Source organism: Podarcis tiliguerta (genome assembly GCF_965153285.1).
Source record: "Podarcis tiliguerta genome assembly, chromosome: 7".
Taxonomy (NCBI): Eukaryota; Metazoa; Chordata; class Lepidosauria; order Squamata; family Lacertidae; genus Podarcis; species Podarcis tiliguerta.
Window position 1 is genome coordinate 14,130,425 of NC_139540.1, and position 23,810 is coordinate 14,154,234.

Consider the following 23,810-nt stretch of genomic DNA (forward strand, 5'->3'; position numbering starts at 1 on the left):
TGTGTTAATAAACCAACGTCACAGTGTACTTCATTAAAAAAACAAAAAACAAAGAAGGTTTAGTAGATGTTTAGGACACAATTCTATTCTGCCATCCATTATGCTATCTAATCAGTGTTAGGGGGCGGCATAGACTAGCAGCAGATATGAAGTCAGTGTATGTGAGGTCCCACATACTTTGCCCATCTCACAATGGATCTGGCTGCACTATAAAATAGCTGCCATGGAGGCTTTAGTTGAGAGGGGATTGGACTAGATAACCCTTCGAACTCAATGATTCTTTGATTCTATGAAAGCATGTTCTCCTTCATGGAGAGCACGTGTTGCGGTGGGGTCTTACAAGACATCCTACTGTTGCTGGGCGGGTAAAGGTAGTTGGCCACCATTGCAATTGGGCTCCCCTTGTCGTTGGGGAGAATTTGATGTTGCCATTTTATGATTGACAGCCAAGAAGTTTTATATTCCCTGCGTGCAGCGTTGAGCTTCCTCTTTTCGCTGCGTGCATCGGATTACCAGCCCTCCCTCCCTATATTTAGGGTTGTTCGCTTTGACCTTGCTATGCCTGTCATGGGGTCATCTGCTCTTGGGGCAGGGGCCCGGTAGGAATTTTGTCCATTTGGCTGATTGGCTGGTGCCATTTGGTTTTTGCCTACTGCGTAGCAAATCGTCACAACTTGTAAGTTTGCAGTTAGGCATTGGTTTTATGAATCTGTTGGTGGAGGGGCATGGATTGGCTGTGGCTGCCCCTCCAATGCTGCTGCTGCAAGGGTATTCCGTTAAAGGAATCCAGGGGCTTGCCATGCATATGCCCGAACCCCTGTCAAGGGGCTAGGGCCATGCAAGAGCCCCTGGGAGCATTTGGGGAGAGGTGAGGGCATGGTTCCCAGCTCCATCTTTCTCCCCAAAATGTTTTCCCTTTCTGACTTTCACGGGCGTGAGAATGTCAGTCTTTTCCCGGGCGGGGACAGATAGTCGCAACCAATGCCTAAGCAACCACTCAATTTTTTTTTTGTATTTTAATAAAATTGTGGCCAAAATTATGCCAATAACCTTAAACAAAAATTCTGTGTGAATTGTGATTTATTGGGGTGGCTTGGGGACCTTGACGCACAAATGCATTAATCAGTGTTTACTCTCGGGATACGCAGTGGGTTAGTACATCTAATAGGCATTGCACACACACTGACAACATTAAAAATTTCTAAAGGTTTCCCCGAAAGGAGATAGGCAATGATCAGAGGCAACTTGTGGGCCTGTAAAGCAGAACGAATCCATGCTCCAACCTACTTCTATGGCTAGTTTTTAGATATGGAGCCAAGTCAAGAGAGCTGGGAAGCACCGTAGCTTAAGGTCAGGGCCATAGCTCAGTGGCAGAACATCTGCCTTGCATACCGAAGGGCGCAATATCAATCCCTGGTATCTCCACGTAAGGTTGGAAACGTTCTCCTGCCTGAAACCCTCGAGATATCAAGTCAGCCAATGTAGACAGATGAATCTAGATGAAGTGATGCTCTGGCTAATCATAAGCCACTTTCCCATGTTCCAGAGTAGGTGGTCCAACACACATGAATGCGGCCCTCAATGTCTTTTTGGTGGCCCTCAGCAACATTTCAAGCCACACACACACACACCCAGCCCCCGTGCTGCCTTCCCAAAGATGGGAAGGCGCTGGGCTTTGGAAAGGAGGCAGGAGTCCTAGAGTCTTCCTCCCTTCTTCCTAAAGCCTAGTTAGCACTTTGGGAAGAAGGTAGGATGGATCTAGGGCCTGGCCAGAGCCTTATACCTCCTTTCCAAAGCCCAATGCCTTGCTTAGCTAGCTTTGGGAAGGAAGCATGAGACCTGGAGGGGTGTCAAATTTTGTTTTTGCAAAAAGTTTTATTGATTATCCAGAAAAACATTTAAATAAACAAATAAACATACATACATACATACATACATACATACATCTCAACCGAAATTAAACCAAACTTCATAACATTGTTAAGTGACTTGCTCGTATCCCCCTGGTTGGATTTCAGTGTATATCATTTTAACGGTTTTCCAAAACCTAAATTCTTAAAAAATTAATTAATCACTTAACATCTTTCTTTCTTTACAATTCAACTTTAAGCATGTTAGTTCATCACATTGCGTATTTAAATCCTAAGCTTATCTGGTACTTGCAAGCTTTCCAATTAAGTTAATTTAACATATTTAACTAAATAGTCTTTAAATTTCGTCCATTCTGCCTGGTACTCCTCCTCCTTCTGGTCACGGACTCTTCCAGTCAGGTCAGCTAGCTCTGAAAAGTCCATCATCTTCCTCTGCCAGGGGGTGTCAAATTTTGGCCTCCCCCCCCATGAGACAAGGTGGTGTGCGGCTCGCGACTTCCTCATCGAAGTATTCTTGCGATCCACTCGGTATGGAAAGTTCGGCCGCCCTGTTCCAGAGAGAGGAGCGGATGACGAAAGAAGCCTTCTAGAATCCTCAGGGAAGATTCCTCACTTTGCTTTACAAAAGGGAGACTTAGCGGCGCTTAGGAAAGGAACATGAAGATTGCTTCGAAACAACCACAAGCATTCCAACACAAAACAAGCTCGTGGCAAGAAGATAATAAGGGGCTGTGGAACTTCCTCCTTTAATGATTTCTGAATGAAAAAGGGTGGATTTCCTTGCTTGCAAAATTGAAACCTCCCCACCCGGCATTTATATACGTGCTTGTTTGTCTCCATAATATGCATATTACAAAGTTATGCAGTAATAACCCACTGCATTGTTTTGCAGTTCCTCTACTTATATATTTATGCATGTGTGCATTGTGCTTTGGAATTTAAAGTATACGAATCGTGAAATTGGCAGCAGATGAGTAATATTTAAAGCAACAGACTGGGGCTGGGGGCAAAATCAAGAATGGATAAAATCTTAAAAATGTCACCACTGTCAACCCCTGACTAGAGTTTCCCTTTCTTTTACTTGAAGGCAAACTTTGCAAGCTGCGCTGTGGTTGGTTAGCAAAAAGCCTCATAAACTCCACTTTGATGTCACATTCCTGGCCCAGCTTTTTGTCAGCTATGCAAGCAAAGAATGTATATTTTGGGAATGCAGACTGGCTGGAAAATATTTGCAAAAGCCAAAACATTCTGACCACATCGAGAATCGGAACCCGCTAATACTAATTAGCTGATAATTATGGAATGTTTTAGATTCAGCAGTGTCAAACACGTTCTGAAAACTTTTCAAAGTGGATATATACCTAATACTGTATACAGTGGTGCCTCGCAAGACGAAATTAATTCGTTCCGCGAGTCTCTTTGTCTAGCGGTTTTTTCGTCTTGCGAAGCAACCCTATTAGCGGCTTAGCGGCTTAGCGCTATTAGCGGTTTAGCGGCTATTAGCGGCTATTAAAGGCTTAGTGGATTAGCGGATTAGCTGCTAAAAGGCTATTAGCGGTTTAGCGTCTTAGAAAAAGGGGGTGGGGAGCGAAAAAAAATCTCAAGACTCGCAAGACATTTTCGTCTTGCGAAGCAAGCCCATAGGGAAATTCGTCCTGCGAAGCCCATTTAAATGGAAAACCCATTTGTCTAGTGGGTTTTCCGTCTTGCGAGGCATTCGTCTTGCGGGGTACCACTGTATTGCAAAGTTAAACCAGTTTCAAAACACGGGGACTCCATTCACCACTCTTGGTGGACTTTGTGAGTTGTAGTTTTGATAGTCCTGTCTTGCCTTTGAGGTCCCTTCAGAACTACATTTCCCAGGGTGTCTTGGTTGGAACACCATGACTGTTTGCAAGCTTGAAACTGGCAGATGCTCTACCAGAGAGTTATGGTGCTTCCCATAATGTCCTCCTGTAATTTTTCATTGGTTCATGAGCTAGGCCACATGGTGAGTCAATGCATGTATGTCCTGCATTCCATTTATTTTGAGGGCACTGAATCATAGTTTGAGCAGGTATTCATTCTCATTCATTCTCTCTCTGTGGAATGAAGAGGGTGACTCTCCCTCACCTTCCTAAGGTGAGTTTGGAGCTGATTAATGCATGCCCAAATTATTTGTAAGCCTCAAAGAGTTACACAAAAGGTGCAGGGACCTGTGTGATTAAGCTGTCTGTGTTCACCTGTGAGTAGGCACAGCTAACACATAGAGTTACACTCACAGATGTTACTGGAGTATTTTTCACTTGTATAGCATCAAAAGGATGCTCTGATGTTGACAGGACTACACAGGGTCTGGAGGAAGTCGATTACCTGAGGCTGGGCAAAGTACAGGTAACCCTGACAAGCTCAGGCTCCTGAAATATTGATTCTAGGCTCTTCAACAAAGACTGAAATGGATGGATTCCTTTTAAAGGGACAACAGCCTCTTTTTGATAGGGTTCCAGAAAAAAAGGCCTTGTCTAGAAGAGCTGTGACTGTGTTGTCAGCAGCTGCAGCAGCCTAGTGACTGCTTCTATTACAAGTGGAACCTGCAGCAAAATGTTGCAGCATATTTTCCCTCCCAACAGCACTATACAGGTTTCAGCTTGGCCATGCAATCTTGTTGATTGCTTCTTGAGTAGTCTTACACCCTGATTTATGTCATGCACACCTCAAAAATTTCAGTTACAGCGATGTCAAGGACATATAACAAAATACAAAACTGAAAATGGTCGTGCATGTGTAGTATACCTATTCTTTTTCATTTTGGGGAGAGTGCCCTCTTTTAGGTTTGTTCGATTTGAAGGGTGGGCAGTTTTGTACTTCTGCTACAAAGTAGGGATTGATAACGATACCCTCTTTCCTACTTGTTGGTGGCCCCAGTCTGGCTACAGTCCTGTTGGCACAGCAGGCACCGAGTTCACTATTAGAAGGTGTGATAGCACCACCCGTGAACATGGTGCATCGAAGTGAACATGTGGACAGTAACCTGACTCCATGGTCCAATGCTGGATCCCATGAAAGCAAGGCAAAGGCTGGCAGAAGTTGCAGGACCACGGACAGCTCCAAGTGAGCCACTTTAGGCCAAGAGCAACCTAAACCCTTTTAAGCTGCTGTCTCCAGACTTCCCCCTCCAGGCTCCACCCTCTTGTGATGAACTTCAGAGTCTTAAAGGGCCAACGCCCCAACCTTCCTCCATTCCATAGACTCCTTCCTGGTGTACTCTCTGTGCTACTGGATAGGTGATGTGTGATTGGAGGCACATGGTTCCTCAGGGGAAGGTGTCTGTGGGGGTTTATGAGGCCCTGGTGGCCTGGCATGATTTTGGGAGGGTTCCAGTCTGCCAGCCTCGGGAACACTGACTTCCTGGTCTCCAGCAATCAGTTCAGAGCCCTAAACTTGATCTGGGTTGGTTCCTGTGCAGCTTCTCAATCTGTGCCTGGATTGCGGCTTGATGGCACCTGCCCACAAAGGTCTTATAATTTATAAACTGACCAGTATTAGCTCCCAGATCTAAGCGGCCCACCTCCTTGCTACTGTCACCACTGTGTCCATTGCCCTCTATGCCCAATCTCACCACTGCCAGGGAGGAATAAGCAAGGTAAGTGGACAATACTTCTCACCACTCGTACACTTGAAGGTGATGGGAGAACAGGCAGCAACAGGAAGGAGGAACTGGCCCAGGGATCAGCAGCAGAACCCCTGTTGGGGTGTGGGACTTGGCAGATGCCCAAGCAATACTGACCTCAAGGCGCCAGCTCCAAATTTGACAGAGAGACAGACAACAGAAATGGGATTCCACCCCTATAATACACAGGGGCTGCCTTCCTGGGGTAAAAACAATGAAAGGTCCTCACTTTTCTTGGCTTGCAATAATCTGCATGTGTGTACCACAAAGGTCACAGAGTGATGGAAAGATGATATGAGATGACTTCATCTACCCTCCGGGCTGCAGTGTTTCAACAGCCCATGTGTATAACCTGTACGGACAGGTTCACCTGCACACTTCCAAGAATTGTGACTATAATGACATCACCTTGCAAGCACCTGGAAGTGAAGCCGACGATAAGCTCACCGTATTGTTGAAGAAGAAAGACGTTCTGAATGAGGCACATTGTTGGAACGTGCCTGTTCTTGGCAGGGAGCTCTTTCTGTCACAGATAATTCACATTGCAGTGCACATATAGCTCTAGAACAGTGCTTCCCAAATTTGGGCCTCCAGTGGTTTTTCAGGCTACAGTTCTCATCATCCCTGACCACTGGTCTTGCTAGGTAGGGATGATGGGAGTTGTAGTCCAAAAGCAGCTGGAGACCCAAGTTTGGGAAACACTGCTCTAGAACATCCTATGTCTACATGGTGCCCTCTAGACATTGTTGGACTGCAAGATCCATCACCACTTGACTATTGGTCATGCTTAAGACCCATGGGCCATTTTAAAGACCTGCTGATTTCAGCTGGAGAGAGAGAGCATTGGGAATGGGCTTACCTCTGGGGAGATCAAATGCTCAACAGAGGCTGGATTGTCCCCAGATTCAATTACGGTATGTTTTCTGCTTCTATCACAGCCGGGCAGATTTATGATTCAAGTAATGCTGAATTATGATTACTGGGAAGTATCCAGGATGTGATATGGTTTACCCAGCTTTGATTACCCGGAAAGATAAGGCAGGAATCAGGCAGCAGCGCTCACCTGACTAGCATTGCTGCATCTTACCAGAAGGAGGGGGCAAGGCAGCACGGAAGGTATGCGGATGATACCCAGCTCTACCTCTATTTCAAATCAGAACCAGTGAAGGCGGTGAAGGTCCTGTGTGAGTGCCTGGAGGCGGTTGGAGGATGGATGGCGGCTAACAGATTGAGGTTGAATCCTGACAATACAGAAGTACTGTTTTGGGGGGACAGGAGGTGGGCAGGTGTGGAGGATTCCCTGTTCCTGAATGGGGTAACTGTGCCCCTGAAGGACCAGGTGCGCAGCCTGGGAGTCATTTTGGACTCACAGCTGTCCATGGAGGCACAGGTCAAATCCGTGTCCACGGCAGCTGTTTACCAGTTCTATCTGGTACGCAGGCTGAGACCTTATCTGCCTGTGGACTGCCTCGCTAGAATGGTGCATGCTCTAGTTATCTCCTGCTTGGACTACTGCCATGCACTCTACGTGGGGCTACCTTTGAAGGTGACCCAGAAACTACAAGTAATCCAGAACATGGCAGCTAGACTGGGACTGTCTAGCTTGAAAGACCTACATTGGCTCCCAATACGTTTCCGAGCACAATTCAAAGTGTTGGTGCTGACCTTTAAAGCTCTAAACGGCCTCGGTCCAGTATATCTGAAGGAGCGTCTCCACCCCCATCATTCTACCTGGACACTGAGGTCCAGCACCGAGGGTCTTCTGGCGGCAAGAAGCCAAGTTACAGGGATCCAGGCAGAGGGCCTTCTCGGTAGTGGCGCCCTCCCTGTGGAACGCCCTCCCACCAGATGTCAAAGAGAACAACTACCAGACTTTTAGAAGACATCTGAAGGCAGCCCTCTTTAGGGAAGCTTTTAATGTTTGATGTATTACAGTATTTTAATATTTTGTTGGAAGCTGCCCAGAGTGGCTGGAGAAGCCCAGCCAGATGGACAGGGTATAAATAAATTTATTATTATTATTATTATTATTATTATTATTATTATTATTATTATGTGTGGTGCAAACCCACTGGCAGAAACACAAGAAGGGCCTGCTGGAGCAGGTCAACGTCCCACCTAGTCCATTCTTCTGGACCAGATGCCTGTGAGGTGCTCTTCTGGCACACAGCTTTTTCCAGCTGTACTCATGGTGGAAACAGAAGCAATGCTGTCCAATGTCGATGTTCATTGCTGGGTTACAGCACACCCACTGCTGTGAATGACATTTATCGTGGTGTGCCCGTATATCGGACAAAAAGCCACAGGTGCATAACAGAGCGAAAATAAAATGGTAAAAATGCACTATGTGAGGGGAAATTGCTTGCAGAAATGTGAATGTCGGGGGAAATTGTACAGACCAATGTGTGCCTCAGAAGAAATTCACACTAAAATGCTGGTGAATTTTCATGAAGACTTTTTTATTTAAAAAATAATAATCACAAACTTGATGCAGAAATATGGAGATTGGAAAAATGAGGATATTCTTGTTATTATTCTTGTTATTGTTATTACAGTGGTACCTCGGGTTACATACGCTTCAGGTTACAGACTCCGCTAAGCCAGATATAGTACCTCAGGTTAAGAACTTTGCTTCAGGATGAGAACAGAAATCGTGCTCCGGCGGCGCAGCAGCAACAGGAGGCCCCATTAGCTAAAGTGGTGCTTCAGGTTAAAAACAGTTTCAGGTTAGGAACGGATCTCCAAAACGAATTAAGTACTTAACCCAAGGTGCCACTGTATTATATTTGTAAGCCGTCCATCTGTCTGGGTTGCCCCAGCCACTTTGGGCAGCTCCCAACAGAATATTAAAAACACATTAAAACATAAAGCATTAAAAACTTCCCTAAACAGGGAAGAAGAAACCAAAACTGACAGATTCTGCTGTCTCTATTTCAACCTTAGATTGTTTCGGGTGCAGATATTTCAAGGCTTCCTGTGTTTCCCATGGTATGTGCCTATGGTACAGGGGAATAGCTTTGATGAAGATTGACTTTGACTGCAGGGGAATAGCTCTGATGAGGATTTAGTCAGCAACCTTTTGGAAAGAACCAAGTGGTTTATGTGTCAACGAACCACATGGCAGAAGAGGTGGCAAGTGAGACAGTGACTCAGCAGCTAACAGGTGTGGGCAATAGCATGATCCAAACACATGCTTGCCGTGTTTATATATAGCAGGGTTAGGGTTACCTTCTGAATGAAAATTGGTCTGCCTCTCCTGTGTTGCCACAAACCACCACTTCGTGAATCAGAGAATGGGAGAGGATGAGTGGATTGCAGAAATCAGGCCTATCATGTGCCTCCTTAACATGGCCCAACTCTCTACATATGTGTGTGTTTAAATGGCAGGTAGTTCATCGTTCTTGGGAGAAAAGCAATCACAAACCTAGACAGCATCTTAAAAAGCAGAGACATCACCTTGCCAACAAAGGTCCGTATAGTTAAAGCTATGGTTTTCCCAGTAGTGATGTATGGAAGTGAGAGCTGGACCATAAAGAAGGCTGATCGCCGAAGAATTGATGCTTTTGAATTATGGTGCTGGAGGAGCCTCTGGAGAGTCCCATGGACTGCAAGAAGATCAAGCCTATCCATTCTGAAGGAAATCAGCCCTGAGTGCTCACTGGAAGGACAGATCCTGAAGCTGAGGTTCCAATACTTTGGCCACCTCATGAGAAGAGAAGACTCCCTGGAAAAAACCCTGATGTTGGGAAAGATTGAGGGCACAAGGAGAAGGGGATGACAGAGGACGAGATGGTTGGACAGTGTTCTCAAAACTACCAACATGAGTTTGACCAAACTGTGGGAGGCAGTGGAAGACAGGAGTGCCTGGCGTGCTCTGGTCCATGGGGTCATGAAGAATTGGACACGACTAAACAACAACAAAGTTCGTCAAATGACAGCTGTGGTATCTATAATGACATCTCATGATGATGATGATTCCAGAGGACTAGGAAAATTTTCAAGTATGCTATAGGCCAGTTCAGAGCTTCTCCCTTGCATAGACTCTCTATCCTTGAAGGTTTTTAAGCACTGGTTGGATGGCCATCTGTCATGGATGCTTTAGCTGAGATTCCTGCATTGCAGGGGGTTGGAATAGATGACCCTCAGGGTCCCTTCCAACTTTATGGTTCTATGACTCTATGTTTGCTGGAAGCATGAATGCACTTCTAACCTTGCCCCCTGATGCTGACACACCTGTTGGTCCTGTTCCCATTCCAGGTTAGCTGCATATTTTACTATACGGTAATAAAACACCAGCCATTCAGAACTTCCTGATACAGGGCTGCCTTCAGATGCCTGAACACAACACAACAAAAGCAACAGTCCCTCTTTCAAACCATCTTCAACTCTCTAAAAAGTCACAACTCTGTTCCCAGTCTATTCCAATAGGCCTGAAGGACTTCAACAGTCCGTTCTAGTCAACTACAAGATATTGCTCTCCCATTCTCAATTACTTGGCGCTGGGGCCCACGAGGCCATTGCCCCACCCCGAGGAGAGATAAAACTCGAGAGATTTATGTTTACAACCTTGAGCACTTGGCTTTCCAGACGTTGTTTTGAAAGAGCACATATCACCTTGTACATCAAATGCCAGCTGTTGTTGTAACTCTGCAAGTCAGCAGATCTATCAACCCCCAGGAGAAGAGGTGACAGCGTGACTGGGATTAGGGCAGCGAGACTTCTGTGGGGGTGTTTATCTCTCAAGCACTCTTATATAAGCAAACTCGGGCCACCTTCCCTCCTCTTCCTCCATTAGTAGCAAAGGGAGGGCTTGTCTATTTAGACCAGTTGTGTAAAACCAGCATCCTCAGGAGAAACACGGAAGGCAAAGACGACAACAAGAATTGCAGATACCGCACAGCAAGTCCTCTATAACTGTGGTGTGGGCCCAGCATTGCAACTAAAAATGACGGACATAAATAACAGCAAATCGATGCCTGGGAATCAGCCTTGTTCCGTTCATTTTATACCTTGCTTTTCTTCGGTTAAGCACCCAAGGCAGCTGACAACATGAACATTGTGTGATTCCAAAACACACACACACACACACCCAGGATATGAGAAAATGAAAGTCCTACGCTTCATGTAAGCTGTCTGCTCTTCATTTTTTAATTTTAAAAAGACACATACCTGTTTCTTTGCTGACTTGCTGTTTTTAAAAGGGTAAGCATGGGACTCTTTTTAAAAAAAGAAGAAGAGCGAAATTGTTCTCGCAAGTGAAAGAGGGAGGCTTCATGAAGGATAAAGAGTATTAATGGCCAGTGGTGTAGCATGGGTTGCAAGCAGCCGGGGCTGCACAGAATAAAGGAAACCGAGAGAGTACATATGTGCATTCAACTGCCTAATGGCATCTGCGTCACCCAGGAGATTGCAACCACAGAAATAAGAAAAGAAGAGTCATTCCATTGTCTGGAGAGATCACTTCCTTTTTCACACGGAGAAGTCATTTCCCACAGAGCCCAGCAACAGAAGCATGCAGTTATATTGAGGCAGCACCAGGTGTTGAAATTTTGCTCTGCTAACCATTTTGCACCTGGGGCAACCGCCCTGTGCCGCTCTCCACGCTATGCCACTGTCAATGGCTAGTAGCCACAATGGCTATGTCTTGCCTCTGCTGTTGAAGGCAGAATGCCTCTGTTGCTGGTAATGGCCAGTAGGGCTTCCTATAGGCACCTGATTGGCCACCATGAGAATAGATAGTTGGGCATGAGGTGTCTGTGGTCTGCTGCAGAAGAGCCTTACATTCCTCTAAGGCCAACCAACACCATGCGCAGCCAACTTCAGGCTTACCAGAGAGCCAGTGCGGTGTAGTGGTTAAGAGTGGTAGACTTGTAATCTGGTGAACCGGGTTCGCGTCTCCGCTCCTCCACATGCAGCTGCTGGGTAACCTTGGGCCAGTCACACTTCTCTGAAGTCTCTCAGCCCCACTCACCTCACAGAGTGTTTGTTGTGGGGGAGGAAGGGAAAGGAGAATGTTAGCCGCTTTGAGACTCCTTAGGGTAGTGATAAAATGGGATATCAAATCCAAACTCCTCCTTACCAAACTGAGTTTTGCCTTTTGTTCTTGGGATTCTTTAATTGCATGATTAGTATTTTAATTGCATGATTGGCAACCATGCTTGGGTTTAAAAGGAACCGTTTAATAACAGGTGTTCCCCTCCACCTCCCATCATCAGGACCTCTGCATGTGGGAAGCCCCTTCCCTCCTCACCTGGGATCCTGTCCCTCACATTGCAGTTAAGCTTAAGGGGGAAAGCTCCCATTGGTCTCTCTTTGCTAATAAGCAAGAGGCACATTTGTGCTGGGATCTTGGCTGGAGAAGGAAGGGTTAACCATCCCGCCCGCCCCCCCCCCTCCATCTACTATGCCTCTAGTGTTGACTTCTTTTAAAAAGCAGGTGTAGCTGCTAATCACACAATCAAAATTACATTTGCTTAGATTCTCATGCAGGCAATCTTCCCAAACCCGCCCACAGGGCTTGTGAATGATGCTAAAGAGCTAACTATACATGCATATTCAGGTTGCAATAACCCAGCACCTGCTTCTTCTAGGGGAAAGGCAGGTTTGGGAGGAGACAAAAGGCAGCTGAAAGCCATGTGGGCGTGTTGTTGTTAAAGGTAAAGGTAAAGTTACCCCTGACCATTAGGTCCAGTCGTGGACGACTCTGGGATTGCGCCTATCTCGCTCTATAGGCTGAGGGAGCCAGCGTTTGTCTGCAGACAGCTTCCGGGTCATGTGGCCAGCATGACTAAGCCGCTTCTGGCGAACCAGAGCAGCACACAGAAATGCCGTTTACCTTCCCGCCAGAGCGGTACCTATTTATCTACTTGCACTTTGACATGCTTTCGAACTGCTAGGTTGGCAGGAGCTGGGACCGAGCAACAGAAGCTCACCCTGTTGCGGGGAATCGAACCGCCGACCTTCTGATCAGCAAGCCCTAGGCTCTGTGGTTTAGACCACAGCACCACCCGCGTCCATCATGTTGTTGTTAGGGGTTGCTTAACCCTTTCCACTAACCAATACTTCTCTGCTCACTTACTCAAGGGAATAGAGCCTTGGTTGTCAACCAGGATGCTGTGGCACCTTGGGAAGACTTGAGGAACATTCATGGGAGCCCCAGGGAGCCATGACTTGACCAAAAATTTCTACATTATCTGTCTCTCTTTCTCTCCTCATTAAGGGGAGCCTGCAACTTTAACCTGCAGTCCAATATCTTCCTGCATCGCTCTCTCTCTCTCTGTCTCTCTGTCTCTCTCTCTTTCTCTCTCTTTCCCTGGCAGCCTTCCTTTCTTGAACCCACCCAACAAAAAATGTGCAGGGTGGAATGGGGCAGGGGCAGAACAGGGGGGCCACAGAAAGAATGTGCTTGGGCAAGGGAGCATGGCAATGGACTCAAAAAGGTGGAAGGTTGAAAACTGTTGGAATAGAGCAACTTCCCTATGAGGAATACATTTGGGGCTTTTTCATTTAGAGCAGGCATCGGCAAACTCAGCCCTCCAGGTGCTTTGGGACTACAACTCCCATCATCCCTGACCACTGGTCCTGTTAGCTAGGGATGATGGGAGTTGTAGTCCCAAAACATCTGGAGGGCCGAGTTTGCCTATGCCTGATTTAGAGGATGGGCGAGCAAGAGAAGACACGATAGAATGATGCATGGGTTGGAGAAAGAGGAAGTTTTTCCCCCTCTCTCATAATACTGGGACTTGAGGACATCTGATGAACCTGAATGTTGGAAGATTCAGGATGGCCAGGACAAGACATAGCTAAATTATGGAACGGGCTCCCACAGGAGCCAGTGATGGTCACCAACTTGGATGGCTTGAGAAGAGGATTAGACAAATTCATGGAAGGCTACCCATGGCTACTAACCCTGTCACGGGCAGCGTGCCTCTGAATGCCAATCACTGAGAATCACAGCTGGAGAAAGTGGTGTTGTGCCCAGTTCCTGCTTGCAAGCTTCCCACGGGCATATTGATTGGCCACCATGAGAGTAGATGGACCTTTCAGAGGAGTGGGTGGCGCTGTGGTCTAAACCCCTGAGCCTCTTGGGCTTGCTGATCGGAAGGTCGGCGGTTCGAATCCATGCGACGGGGTGAGCTCCCGTAGCTCTGTCCCAGCTTCTGCCAACCTAGCAGTTCGAAAGCACACCAGTGCAAGTAGATAAATAGGTGCCACTGCAGCGGGAAGGTAATGGTGTTTCCTTGCGCTGTTGCACTCGTCACAGTGTCCCGTTGCGCCAGAAGCGGTTTAGGCATGCTGGCCACATGACCCAGAAAGCTGTCTGTGGACAATCGCCAGCTCCCTTGGCCTGAAAGCGAGATGAGTGCCGCAACCCGATAGTTGTCTTTGACTGGACTTAATTGTCCAGGGGTTCTTGACCTTAGATGGACCTTTGGACTGATCTAGCAGGCCTCTTCCTATGTTCTTATGTCCAGCCACTTTTCCACCAAGGGATTCCAAATGCCTGATGGGATTTTGCTGCACACATAGGCCTATAATGCATAATTCAACTCTGTGGCAAGTAAAGGTTTGCTCCTGGAATGCTCTGAGCAGGCACTTGAGGACTTTGTAGCTGATATATGCATTGCTGCACAGCGTGTACAAAACCAAGCTCTCATTTTGACAGCTAGCTCAAACAAAAGCAAGACGCTTGATTGACAGAAATAAATATAAGCGGTTGGTGACTGCTTAGGGGAGAGAACCCAAAAGTGTGTGATCTTTGAAAGTTTTGAGAAATACAGAACGGGTTCCTTCTTGCATACCTAAAGCATTAAGAAACAGAAAGGACAAAGGGAAATTATAAACATTAGAAGCACTTACATTGTTAGGTATTTCAAAAGTTATGGTGGTGTTATTGTTAGATGTTTTTCAGGGTGCAATGTGACTGATTAACCTTACCTCAGCTAACCTTCTCAGCAGCCCTGTGAAGCAAGTTACACGATCACTCGCCCTAAGACAGTGATTTGCAGACTTTCTACCTTCAGAAAATTCTTTCCATGTTGGTTGCCTGCCAAAGAATTTGAGCGCCTGCTGCATATTCCCTGTGCATAGCAGGGGAGCCTGAGGGATGTTCTAGACTCTAGAACGACTGTGTGCTGGAGCGCTGCCTTGCCCCTACAACAGAGGGTGCCCAGGGCATGCCAACATCACTCACGCATGTCAAGGGGGTGTCCTGTTGTGACATGCAAACCCCCCATGGCCTGCGTGTAGAACTGTTTTTATGTTTGCTTTTTATTTGTAAGTTGCTTTGAGCAACCCCTATGTGGAAGAGAAAAACATGGGTATACATTTTTATTATTTGGGGGGGGGGGAGAGAAGGGTGGCATTCAACTGAGTTTTACTCAGAACAGACCCAGTGAAATGAATGAACTTGACTAAACTAGGTTCAGCAGGTCTACCCTGAGTATAACTTAGTTCCATATCATCCTTGGTAAATATGGAAAACAAATTAAAGGAGCAGGGGCTAATTTGCCCTTTTAGTTTATGTGGCTAATGTGCAGGTGCTTAAGTGCAAAATTCATGCTCAGAGCATGGAACTAAGGGTTCTGGGTTCAAGTCCCATGTTGGGCAAAAGACCCCTGGACTAGAAGATCCTCGTGGTCCCAAATCTACAAGTCTATGATTGGAACACCTGTATTTCCCTAGGCAGGATTTTCTCTTAGTATGTTTAGGACTGGCATGGGAAAACTCGGCCCTCCAGAAATTTTGGGGCTACAACTCCCATCATCCCTAGCTAACAGGACCAGTGGTCAGGGGTGATGGAAATTGTAGTCCCAAAACATCTGGAGGGCCGAGTTTGCCTATGCCTGGCTTAGGAGTAGTTTTCAGGTCCCTCCATCTGTGTGCAATGTGGGGAAATCTCAATAGCTACTTTCATAGATGTGCTGCTGATAGCTCAGTCAGTAGACCAGGCATAGGCAAACTTGGGTCTCCAGATGTTTTGGGACTACAACTCCCATCATCCCTAGCTAACAGGACTAGTGGTCAGGGATGATGGGAGTTGTAGTCCCAAAACATCTGGAGGGCTGCGTTTGCCTATGCCTGCGGTATAGAATGAGACTCTTAATCTCAGGGTTAAGGTTTCGAGCCCCATACTGGGCAGAAGATTCCTGAATTGCAGCGGGTTGGACTAGATGGCCCTCGCAGTCCCTTACAATTCTATGATTCTATGTACATAACTGTTCTTGAGTACAGGAAGCTACTGTTGGTGGAGGGAGTCCACAGTTCCATGGAGCATCAGGGATGGGGAACGTCTGGCATTGGGAGAAAATGTGTCCCCCCCCCCCCGGTTCTTTCAATGTGGCCTCAGAAGCCTCAACAGGCTTTTGTCTGTCTGGAGTGTGTTCCTGGCTATTGCTTGCTCCAATGGAGGGTAGAGAGGAGTTTATGAGCACATGTAGAAATTATCCTACAAAAGCAAATTTTAAATTTGCTGCTCTGCATTCACTCCCTCCCACACACCCAAATCTCCTTCCAGGGAAGCAAGAGGCATTTATCAGAGCTGAAGGACACACTCCAGACAGTCTCCAGGTGGGAGAAAAGCAAGGTCAGTAGCAGGTGCGGCCTGGGAAGACTTACAAGGGCCAGACAGAAAAGATTTGAGGGCTGCATTTGGCTCCCAGGCCTCGGGTTACCCACCCCTTAGTTACAGTTGAGTAACAGCTGCACCAACAACTCAGCCTGTGATGGAGTGTCTTACTGGATACCTGGGAGCCGTGGGTTAAAATCCCCACTGAGCCATGAAGCTCACTGGGTGGCCTTGGGCCAGCCTCTCGGCCTACCCTACGTCACAGGGTTGTTGTGGAGGACCAAAAACGAGGTGGAACAGAGCCCTGCCTTGCCCTCCTTGGAGGAAAAAGGTCGAACACAACAAGCACAATTAATGCATATTCCTACCCTTTACTTCTGCTGGGGGCCTATGCTGTTGTTCTGTGGGGTTTGTTTTTTTTTACTTGGCTCGGGGACCCTATAAATAAACCGAAGCGGGGCAGCTGAGAGAGGGGACCCCGACGCCAGGGCACAAGTTTCCATTTCCAGGGATTGCGCAACAGGCAAGGAGCAGCCCGAGCAACAACCGCCGCTCCTCCCGAGGAAAGAGCGCAGCAATAAACAAAGCCACGTGTCTCTCCTCCCTCCCGGGGCGAGAGGCGGAGCTTGCAGGCGCTCTTCCGGCAACAAAGAGCCCCTGCAGCCCGCAGATAAATACGGAGGCGGCCGGAGCGAGGGCAGAGACAAGGATCGGAGTGGCGAAGGAGATCATAGTAGAGGAGGGGGAGAGCAAATAGTAATAATTTCTGTGTAGTCCTTTGGCTAGGGACATTTCGCTTCCTAGGTATCTTCGCTTGGGGGAAGAAGGCGAAAGGGAGCGCAAGGACAACTTTGGTTGCTGGATTTCTTTGGCTGGCGAGGATGCCTTTTCTGGGCCAGGACTGGCGCTCCCCGGGGCAGAACTGGGTGAAGACGGCGGATGGTTGGACGAGGTTTCTGGCTGAGAGGGAGAACAGCAGCGGCAGCTTCGCCAGCGAGCGGAACAGGTGAGACCGGCGCGGAGAGACCCGGGTGCCTTGCGCGCTGCGTGCGCCTTTGGAGAGGCTTGCCCCACTTGCAGGTGGGGTGTCGTCCCCCCAACCCCGGACATAGTTGCTAGCAAATGCTGCCGCTGTTGTTGTTGTTGTTGTTCTTGGGGCTGCCGAGTGGTACCAGGCAGAGAGATACGTGGCGTATCACAAACACACACCAGTTTGCATCTTTGCAAAAATAAAATAAAATTGGCAAGCCTTGCTTTTTGCAAAGAACGCGCAGACATGGCGGTTGTTTTCTTAACGAGGCCGTTGTTTCCCCGAGTGCATCTCTGCCCGTGCGAGGCTGCAACGCCTCGGTTTGTGTTGTTCTTGGGGTTGTGGCGTCATTGCGGGAGGGAGGATCATCTGGCGAGCTAAACCCTCTCCAGGAACCCGGAGGCGGAGGCAGGAGCGAGAGCGCAGCGCCCACCTCCTGCGGCGCTACCAGGAACGTGCCGCTTCCAGCTCTCCAGATGTGACTCTCGGCCCGTTAAATGCGTTCGCGCATTTGCTCCGGATTTCTTAAAAGCGAAATGTCCGTCTTGCCCGCCCGTCTATTATATTTGGGGTTGGTTGGAGAGTGGAAGCAAATCTGTGGGATTGTGGGTCGGAGAACCACCATTTTATTATCGCGATATGGAGGGAGTGGAGGGCTGTATCTTAAGGTTGGTCCTACTCGGAGCAGACCTATTAAAAATAATGGGCGATACTAACCTTGGGTCCATTAACTTCATTGGGCTTCTCTGAGTATAGTTGGATGGAACTGTGTGTGTGTGTGTGTGTGTGTGTGTGTGTGTAAGGGTTGTTCATATATTCCCCCAAGAACAATTTGACATTAAGTGATAAGCAGTAGGACCTGGTGTTTCCAAAAATCCCGAGCCCTAAAAAAAAAGTCTCCAGAAATCTTCAGTTGTCCTAGAGGCATATTCAGGCAAAAGCAACAATGGCTCTTTAAAAAGCAGGCATAAACCTTCATCAGTTCTGTTTGGGCCCTCTTCTCTCATCTTCTCCCATTCTTTCCATGAGGTTGCCACCCACCCATAATTTTTATTGGGCCAGTTTGAATTTGATCATCGGAAATGTGAGACTCAAAGCTGGACAGTAAGCCCTTGCCGGACAGTTATTGTTGTTAGTGATCTTAGGTGTCACCTGTTCTGGTCGTATCTTTGGCACCATGTTGCAACGTTTGTGCCTTCCAAAGCAGGTGTGTTGTGAACCTAAGTGCATGTATATGTCCTCTGTTGCTGTTTCGAACTCTGCCCCTTGATAAGAGGATGATGGAGGTGGTTGATTGCAGTTGGTTTGCATGCTATGGCTCTGTCATTTTGTCTGTGTGTGTGTGTGTGTGATTCTCCTAGCTGCTGTGCAGACACACCAGCCACCCCAGAACCTCGGCCTCTCTCCCCCATGGCCTTCTGCCAGCCCTCATCTGCCTACCTTCTTACGAGCATCCAACCCAGGGGGTTCTAGTGCTCATCAATTTCCTCCTCCTCAGCCTCAGGTTGTCCTTGCAGAACTCAGCAGGGAGGAGGATGGGGACAGAAGAACTAGAGTGAACTACATTGCCACTCATTGGCTCTGGCGCCACCTAATGTTCGTCTCCCTTCCCTCCACCCTATCAGTCGCAGTGGGTATCAGACACCACCTGCTTGCCCTTGTGCGCTAGGTCAGGCATCCCCAAACTCAGCCCTCCAGATGTTTTGGGACTACAATTCCCATCATCCCTGACCACTGGTCTTATTAGCTAGCGATGATGGGAGTTCTGGTCCCAAACATCTGGAGGGCCGAGTTTGAGATGACTAGAGCAGGCATCCCCAATCTTCTGGTCTCTGGATGTTGCTGGACTACAACTCACATTATGCCTGACCATTGGCAAGGCTGGCTGGGGCTGATGGGAGTTGGTGTCCAATAACACCTAGAGGTTTTCAGGCTGCTTTGCTACAGGGATCTCATGGGACCACTAACAGCAAATGGTGCAACACCAGATTCCAAAGCATATCAGGACAGACTGTTTCTGAACAGGCAAGGAAGCATTCCCTTTGGGAAAATAATTCTGTGCATGCTCAGAGACACTCAGCCATAAAGTACCTTTTAAAAATAAGTACCAGTTCTGTTCGACCTCCACCCATTTCTCCACCTCTCATACTCTATCCAACCTTTGTCTTTCCCCCCAGGTTTTGTCCAGGATGCTGCTAAGTCTCTCCATGTTCCTGGAGACTGTTTCGTCTGATGCAACACACACACACACACACAGAGTTTGTGCTGCTCTGCCTCCATCCCTACCCAAAGTCCCTCAGTCACAGCATACAGCTGGGCAAAAGTGCTTGAAAGTCTAATATTCTCAAAATGTTGTTGCTTTGGTTCAGGGAAGCGAGCAATCCTGCAAATTGTTTTCCTCGAAAACCAACTCCTCCTAGAACTTAATGAGAAACTTAAATAAATTGGCACACCAAAGAACAGAGGAGTTGGAACAGCAACAAGATAGTATGTCAGTTGCTGAGGAAGCAGGTTATCTGCTAAGCATGAATGCTGGATAGCTCAGTTGGTAAAGCATTAGACTCTCAGGAGTCTCAGGTTCCTGGGTTCGAGCCCCACATTGGGCACAAGATTTCTGCAATGTAGGGGGTTGGAGTAGATGACCCTCGTGGTCCCTTCCAACTCTACAATTCTACGATTTGTATGAAGTTTATTCATGAATTAAAACACCCACCAGCCCCCATAACCCATCAGTGAGGATTCTTTTGATGCAAGCTTGTGCATGTTACATTATGCAGTTCACGGTGAGAATTTTGCTTGGCACACAGCTATTTCCCCCCTGCTTCTGCCTAAAATGCGCAGCAAACCAGGATTTTAGATGGATGGTTTCTGTATGAGAGCCAGATTTTTTGTTATTAGGGTTTTGGAGCTTCTTAGATGGGTTCGCTGAGCAAGCAAGAAAATGAAGAGAAAACAGATACAACCCAGTCTGCAGCCTAGTTAGGCCACAATGTTTGGATTTAAACTGACACAAATCCCCTTCCATTTAATGGGGTTGCAATCCTTTGCACGCCAACCTGCCTGTAGATCCCACTGAACACAGTGGAGTTTACTTCCGAGTAAGGGATAGAATTGGACTGCCAAAGTTGCTCATTCGGGTAGCTAGGCTTGCTGAATTTATTTTGGAATACCTGCTTTTTGGAAACGGAGTTGCAAAACTAAATGCAAGCCCTGGATTTAGTGGGGCTTTTAAATTAGCATTACGTTATCTGGGAAGGAAGTTTATCAGATTTAACTAGGCAATATAGATTGAGACTCCTGCCCGATAATTTTGGAAGGCTTGTTTCCTGTAACTTCTGTTTATGCTTTCCAGGAAAACATCAGTTTGAGTAATGTATGGGTTAGTTTTGCAAAATCCTCGGTGGGTGGTTCTTTGGTTGAAACATAAATTTGTGGCAACGGGAACACTGCGTCCCCATTAGCAGAGTTGTGCTTCAAAACTTTCGCTCAGACGGGTATCTGATTAATTACAAGAAATCAATACTGACAGTTCAAGTGGTTTCAGAGCATGCAGTAGTTGAGATGTGGAACTTAACAAAATGGGTTGAGTCTATTTTTAAACTCAGAGCTCTCTTGGTTTACTGTGTTTAGTTAACAAAAGCCTTGGCTATGGCAGGGCATTCTGGTTTATTTTGTTTGGCATCTAACAGAATGTTGGCCACTTAAGCAGAGACTTGTATTCGTTGCATATTAAAGACTTCTGCCCGAAAAAATGAAATGTTGTTAAGCAATGGGCCATCGAGTTCCGGTATCCTGTCTTCAGCAGGGACTGATACTGAAATGCCACAGAGCAGGGTGTTTACATCCCTGTCTGTCCCACGAAACTAGTGGCAACTGTGAACAAGTTACATGATAGATTTGGTTAGACCAACTATTTGTTTCAGCATCTTTCAGTTTGCTTGTGCAGCATGCAGGGGATTTCACAACCAAATTAAAAACAATTCTACTGTTAGTAAGCTGTAGCCCAAGCTTTTTTGTCTAGGCTGCTCATTTTGCTAAAAGTTCGCGTTGCTAAATATTACTACCTCTACTGAGAAAGTGAGCCCAGGTTTTTTTATTTCGTTTTGTTTCCAATTCCTGGCTTTTGAAACTGCAATGGCAAAACTAAATGCAACCACTTTTGGATTAGACGTGAGTGGCAACAGTATGACATAGCACATGGGAACGGTGCCCTGATCATTTCTTTGTCATTCGCTTGGCATCTCTCACTGCTTAAATATGCCATCTGTCAAAGCATGCCTTGACACACCAGCCCTTGTGTGATGCTCCACCGACTCCTTGTGCAACAGTAGCTCATCCATATGAAATAGACTGGAAGGAAAAGCCTTGCCTTGGGGCTGTGCTGATTTTCACAGTTTGAAAAAGAAAACTGGCTACATGTGGACTCTTGCACAACAAGAGAAGTTAGGTGCACAGCTGCCAGAGTATTAAATCTCTATATCAAAGGTAGAGTACATTGCGGGGGCATTGCTAGGGATGAGGGAGGAATTATGGCTGGCTGTTTGGAGAAACCACTACTTGCCCCTGGTAATCTAGGTGATCTTGTGCCCCTAGCAGAACCGTCCAGATTGCGCCCCCTAGGTAATGTGGCACAGAAGAAAAAAAAGAAAAACAGGAGCCATGCATAACATATACTGCAAGGTAAAGGGACCCTTGATGATAAGATCCAGTCGTACCTATTTATCTACTTGCACTTTGACGTGCTTTCGAACTGCTAGGTTGGCAGGAGCAGGGACTGAGCAACGGGAGCTCACCCCATCGTGGGGATTCGAACCGCCGACGTTCTGATCGGCAAGTCCTAGGCTCTGTGGTTTAACCCACAGCACCACCCGTGTCCCAACATATACTGTGAAGACCCTCTATTTAAAACCTTTTTCTTATGAGGCAATAATTGATATTTTTATTTATAGACATATTTAGGGAAATGTTTTCAGCAGATATTGCGCCCCCTCCTTGTCTGTGCCCCTGGAGGGGGGTGGTCTTCCTCGCCTGCCTGGCCCTGAGAGGCAGGATTGCCACTTTGGAAATATAGGGGAAGGAACTGTGGCTTGTGGGTTGGCTAGAGCACATACTGCATGCAGAAAACCACAGTTTCAAAGCCTGGCATCTGCAGCTCAAGGAATCAGGTGACATTTATTGGGAAAGAGCTCTCCAGAGTTGCTGCAAACCCAAGTAAGCAACCCTGGGGTAATTGATAGACGCTGCTCAGTCTGCTTCTTGTGATTCACGTTGCTTCCCTGCGCACTGAAATCTCGGTAGAAGCCTTCTCCATAACCTCTGCGGCATAAATTTGCCCCTGGCACCTCAAGATGGGACTGTTAACAAGTTCCAGGTCACATCACATGACATTGGGCAATAAAGCGCTGTTGAATCATCTGATCCAGTGACATTTCTATGTCCTAGTAACGTAGCCCAGTAAACAGAGATACAGTTTCTACTGAAGATAAGGAGTGGGTGACGTTTGCTTTGGGGAAAACACAAAGAGATGAGAAGGGGATGGGGGAAGGGTGAGGGTTCCTTGGACAACGCAGCAGAACTGTAGCTCCTTTAGGTTTCAAGTAGCACCTGTTCTCTTCAGTTGTTCTCTGTTGCTGCAGCGTCAAGAGCATGCAGTTTATAAGCCAAGCCGCTGTGGGTTAAACCATAGAGCCTAGGACTTGCTAAACAGAAGGTCGGTGGTTCGAATCCCCACAACGGGGTGAGCTCCCATTGCTCAGTCCCTGCTCCTGCCAACCTAGCTGTTTGAAAACACGTCAAAGTACAAGCAGATAAATAGGTACCGCTCTGGCGGGAAGGTAAACAGCGTTTCTGTGCGCTGTTCTGGTTCTCCAGAAGCAGCTTAGTCATGCTGGCCACATGACCCGAAAGCTGTACGCCGGCTCCCATGGCCAATAAAGCAAGATGAGCGCCACAACCCCAGAGTCAGCCATGACTGCACCTAATGGTCAGGGGTCCCTTTACCTTTAAACAGTATATTACTGGACACTTCCAGAAATACCTCTGCTTTCTGGGCATTTTCTGAGGAGCTGTCTGAAAACAGTGCCTTTCTGGATTAGGCAGAATCAATTCCTCACACCTGTGGCGTTTCCCTGTGCATACGCATAGACCCGGTCAGTTCCCCACACCTGTAGGGTTAGGTATTTTCTGTTCTGTATTTGATCAGATAATTTGATTCCTCCTGCAATTGCCTAAACGAAGGGCTGGAAATAACCCTAAACACTTTATACAGTGGTACCTTGGTTTATGAACTTAATCCATTCCGGAAGTCCGTTCTTAAACCAAGGCTTGCTTTCCCATAGCAGCAGGGGACTCAATTTACAAATGGAACATACTCAACAGGAAGCGAAACATGTTCTGCTTCCAAGGCAAATTTCACAAACCAAAACACCTACTTCCGGATTTGCAGCATTCTTAAACCAAGTTGTTCCTAAACTAAGCTGTTCTTAAACCAAGGTACCACTGTACTGTGATTTGCAGATCAGGCTCTTTCTAGTAAGGAAGCAGTCTTAAGTCTGTTACTACAAGAATGACAGAGTCTTGATTTGAAAGATCAATGGATTTATTGTGACATAAACTTTTGTGGAATTAGAGCCCATGAAAATATATTGGACTCTGGCACCTAAGAACAGAGGTGCACATCTAGCTGGGTCCAAG

General features: G+C 47.0%; 1 protein-coding gene and 1 long non-coding RNA gene across 5 annotated transcripts in view; one reads left to right on the forward strand and one right to left on the reverse strand.

Moving 5' to 3' along the window:
- Positions 1 to 13,776: 13,776 nt before the first annotated feature.
- Positions 13,777 to 18,804, reverse strand: LOC310682275. Its single transcript, XR_014513836.1, has 3 exons — positions 18,558 to 18,804; positions 14,458 to 14,480; positions 13,777 to 14,321 (listed from the first exon to the last, which is right to left on the reverse strand). It is a non-coding gene; the product is annotated as an uncharacterized lncRNA (long non-coding RNA).
- FBXO32 (F-box protein 32) overlaps positions 16,644 to 23,810 on the forward strand; it is a 39,680-nt gene continuing 32,513 nt past the window's right edge. For 3 of the 4 annotated variants that reach the window (XR_014513755.1, XR_014513756.1, XM_083450658.1), the window contains exon 1: positions 16,644 to 17,093. Coding sequence is in view for 1 of the 4 variants with exons in the window: in XM_083450658.1 (XP_083306784.1) it covers positions 16,969 to 17,093 (125 nt within the window). In the remaining 3 variants the exon portion in view is untranslated. The remainder of the gene's footprint in view (positions 17,094 to 23,810) is intronic. The other variant, XR_014513757.1, reaches the window with a different exon arrangement.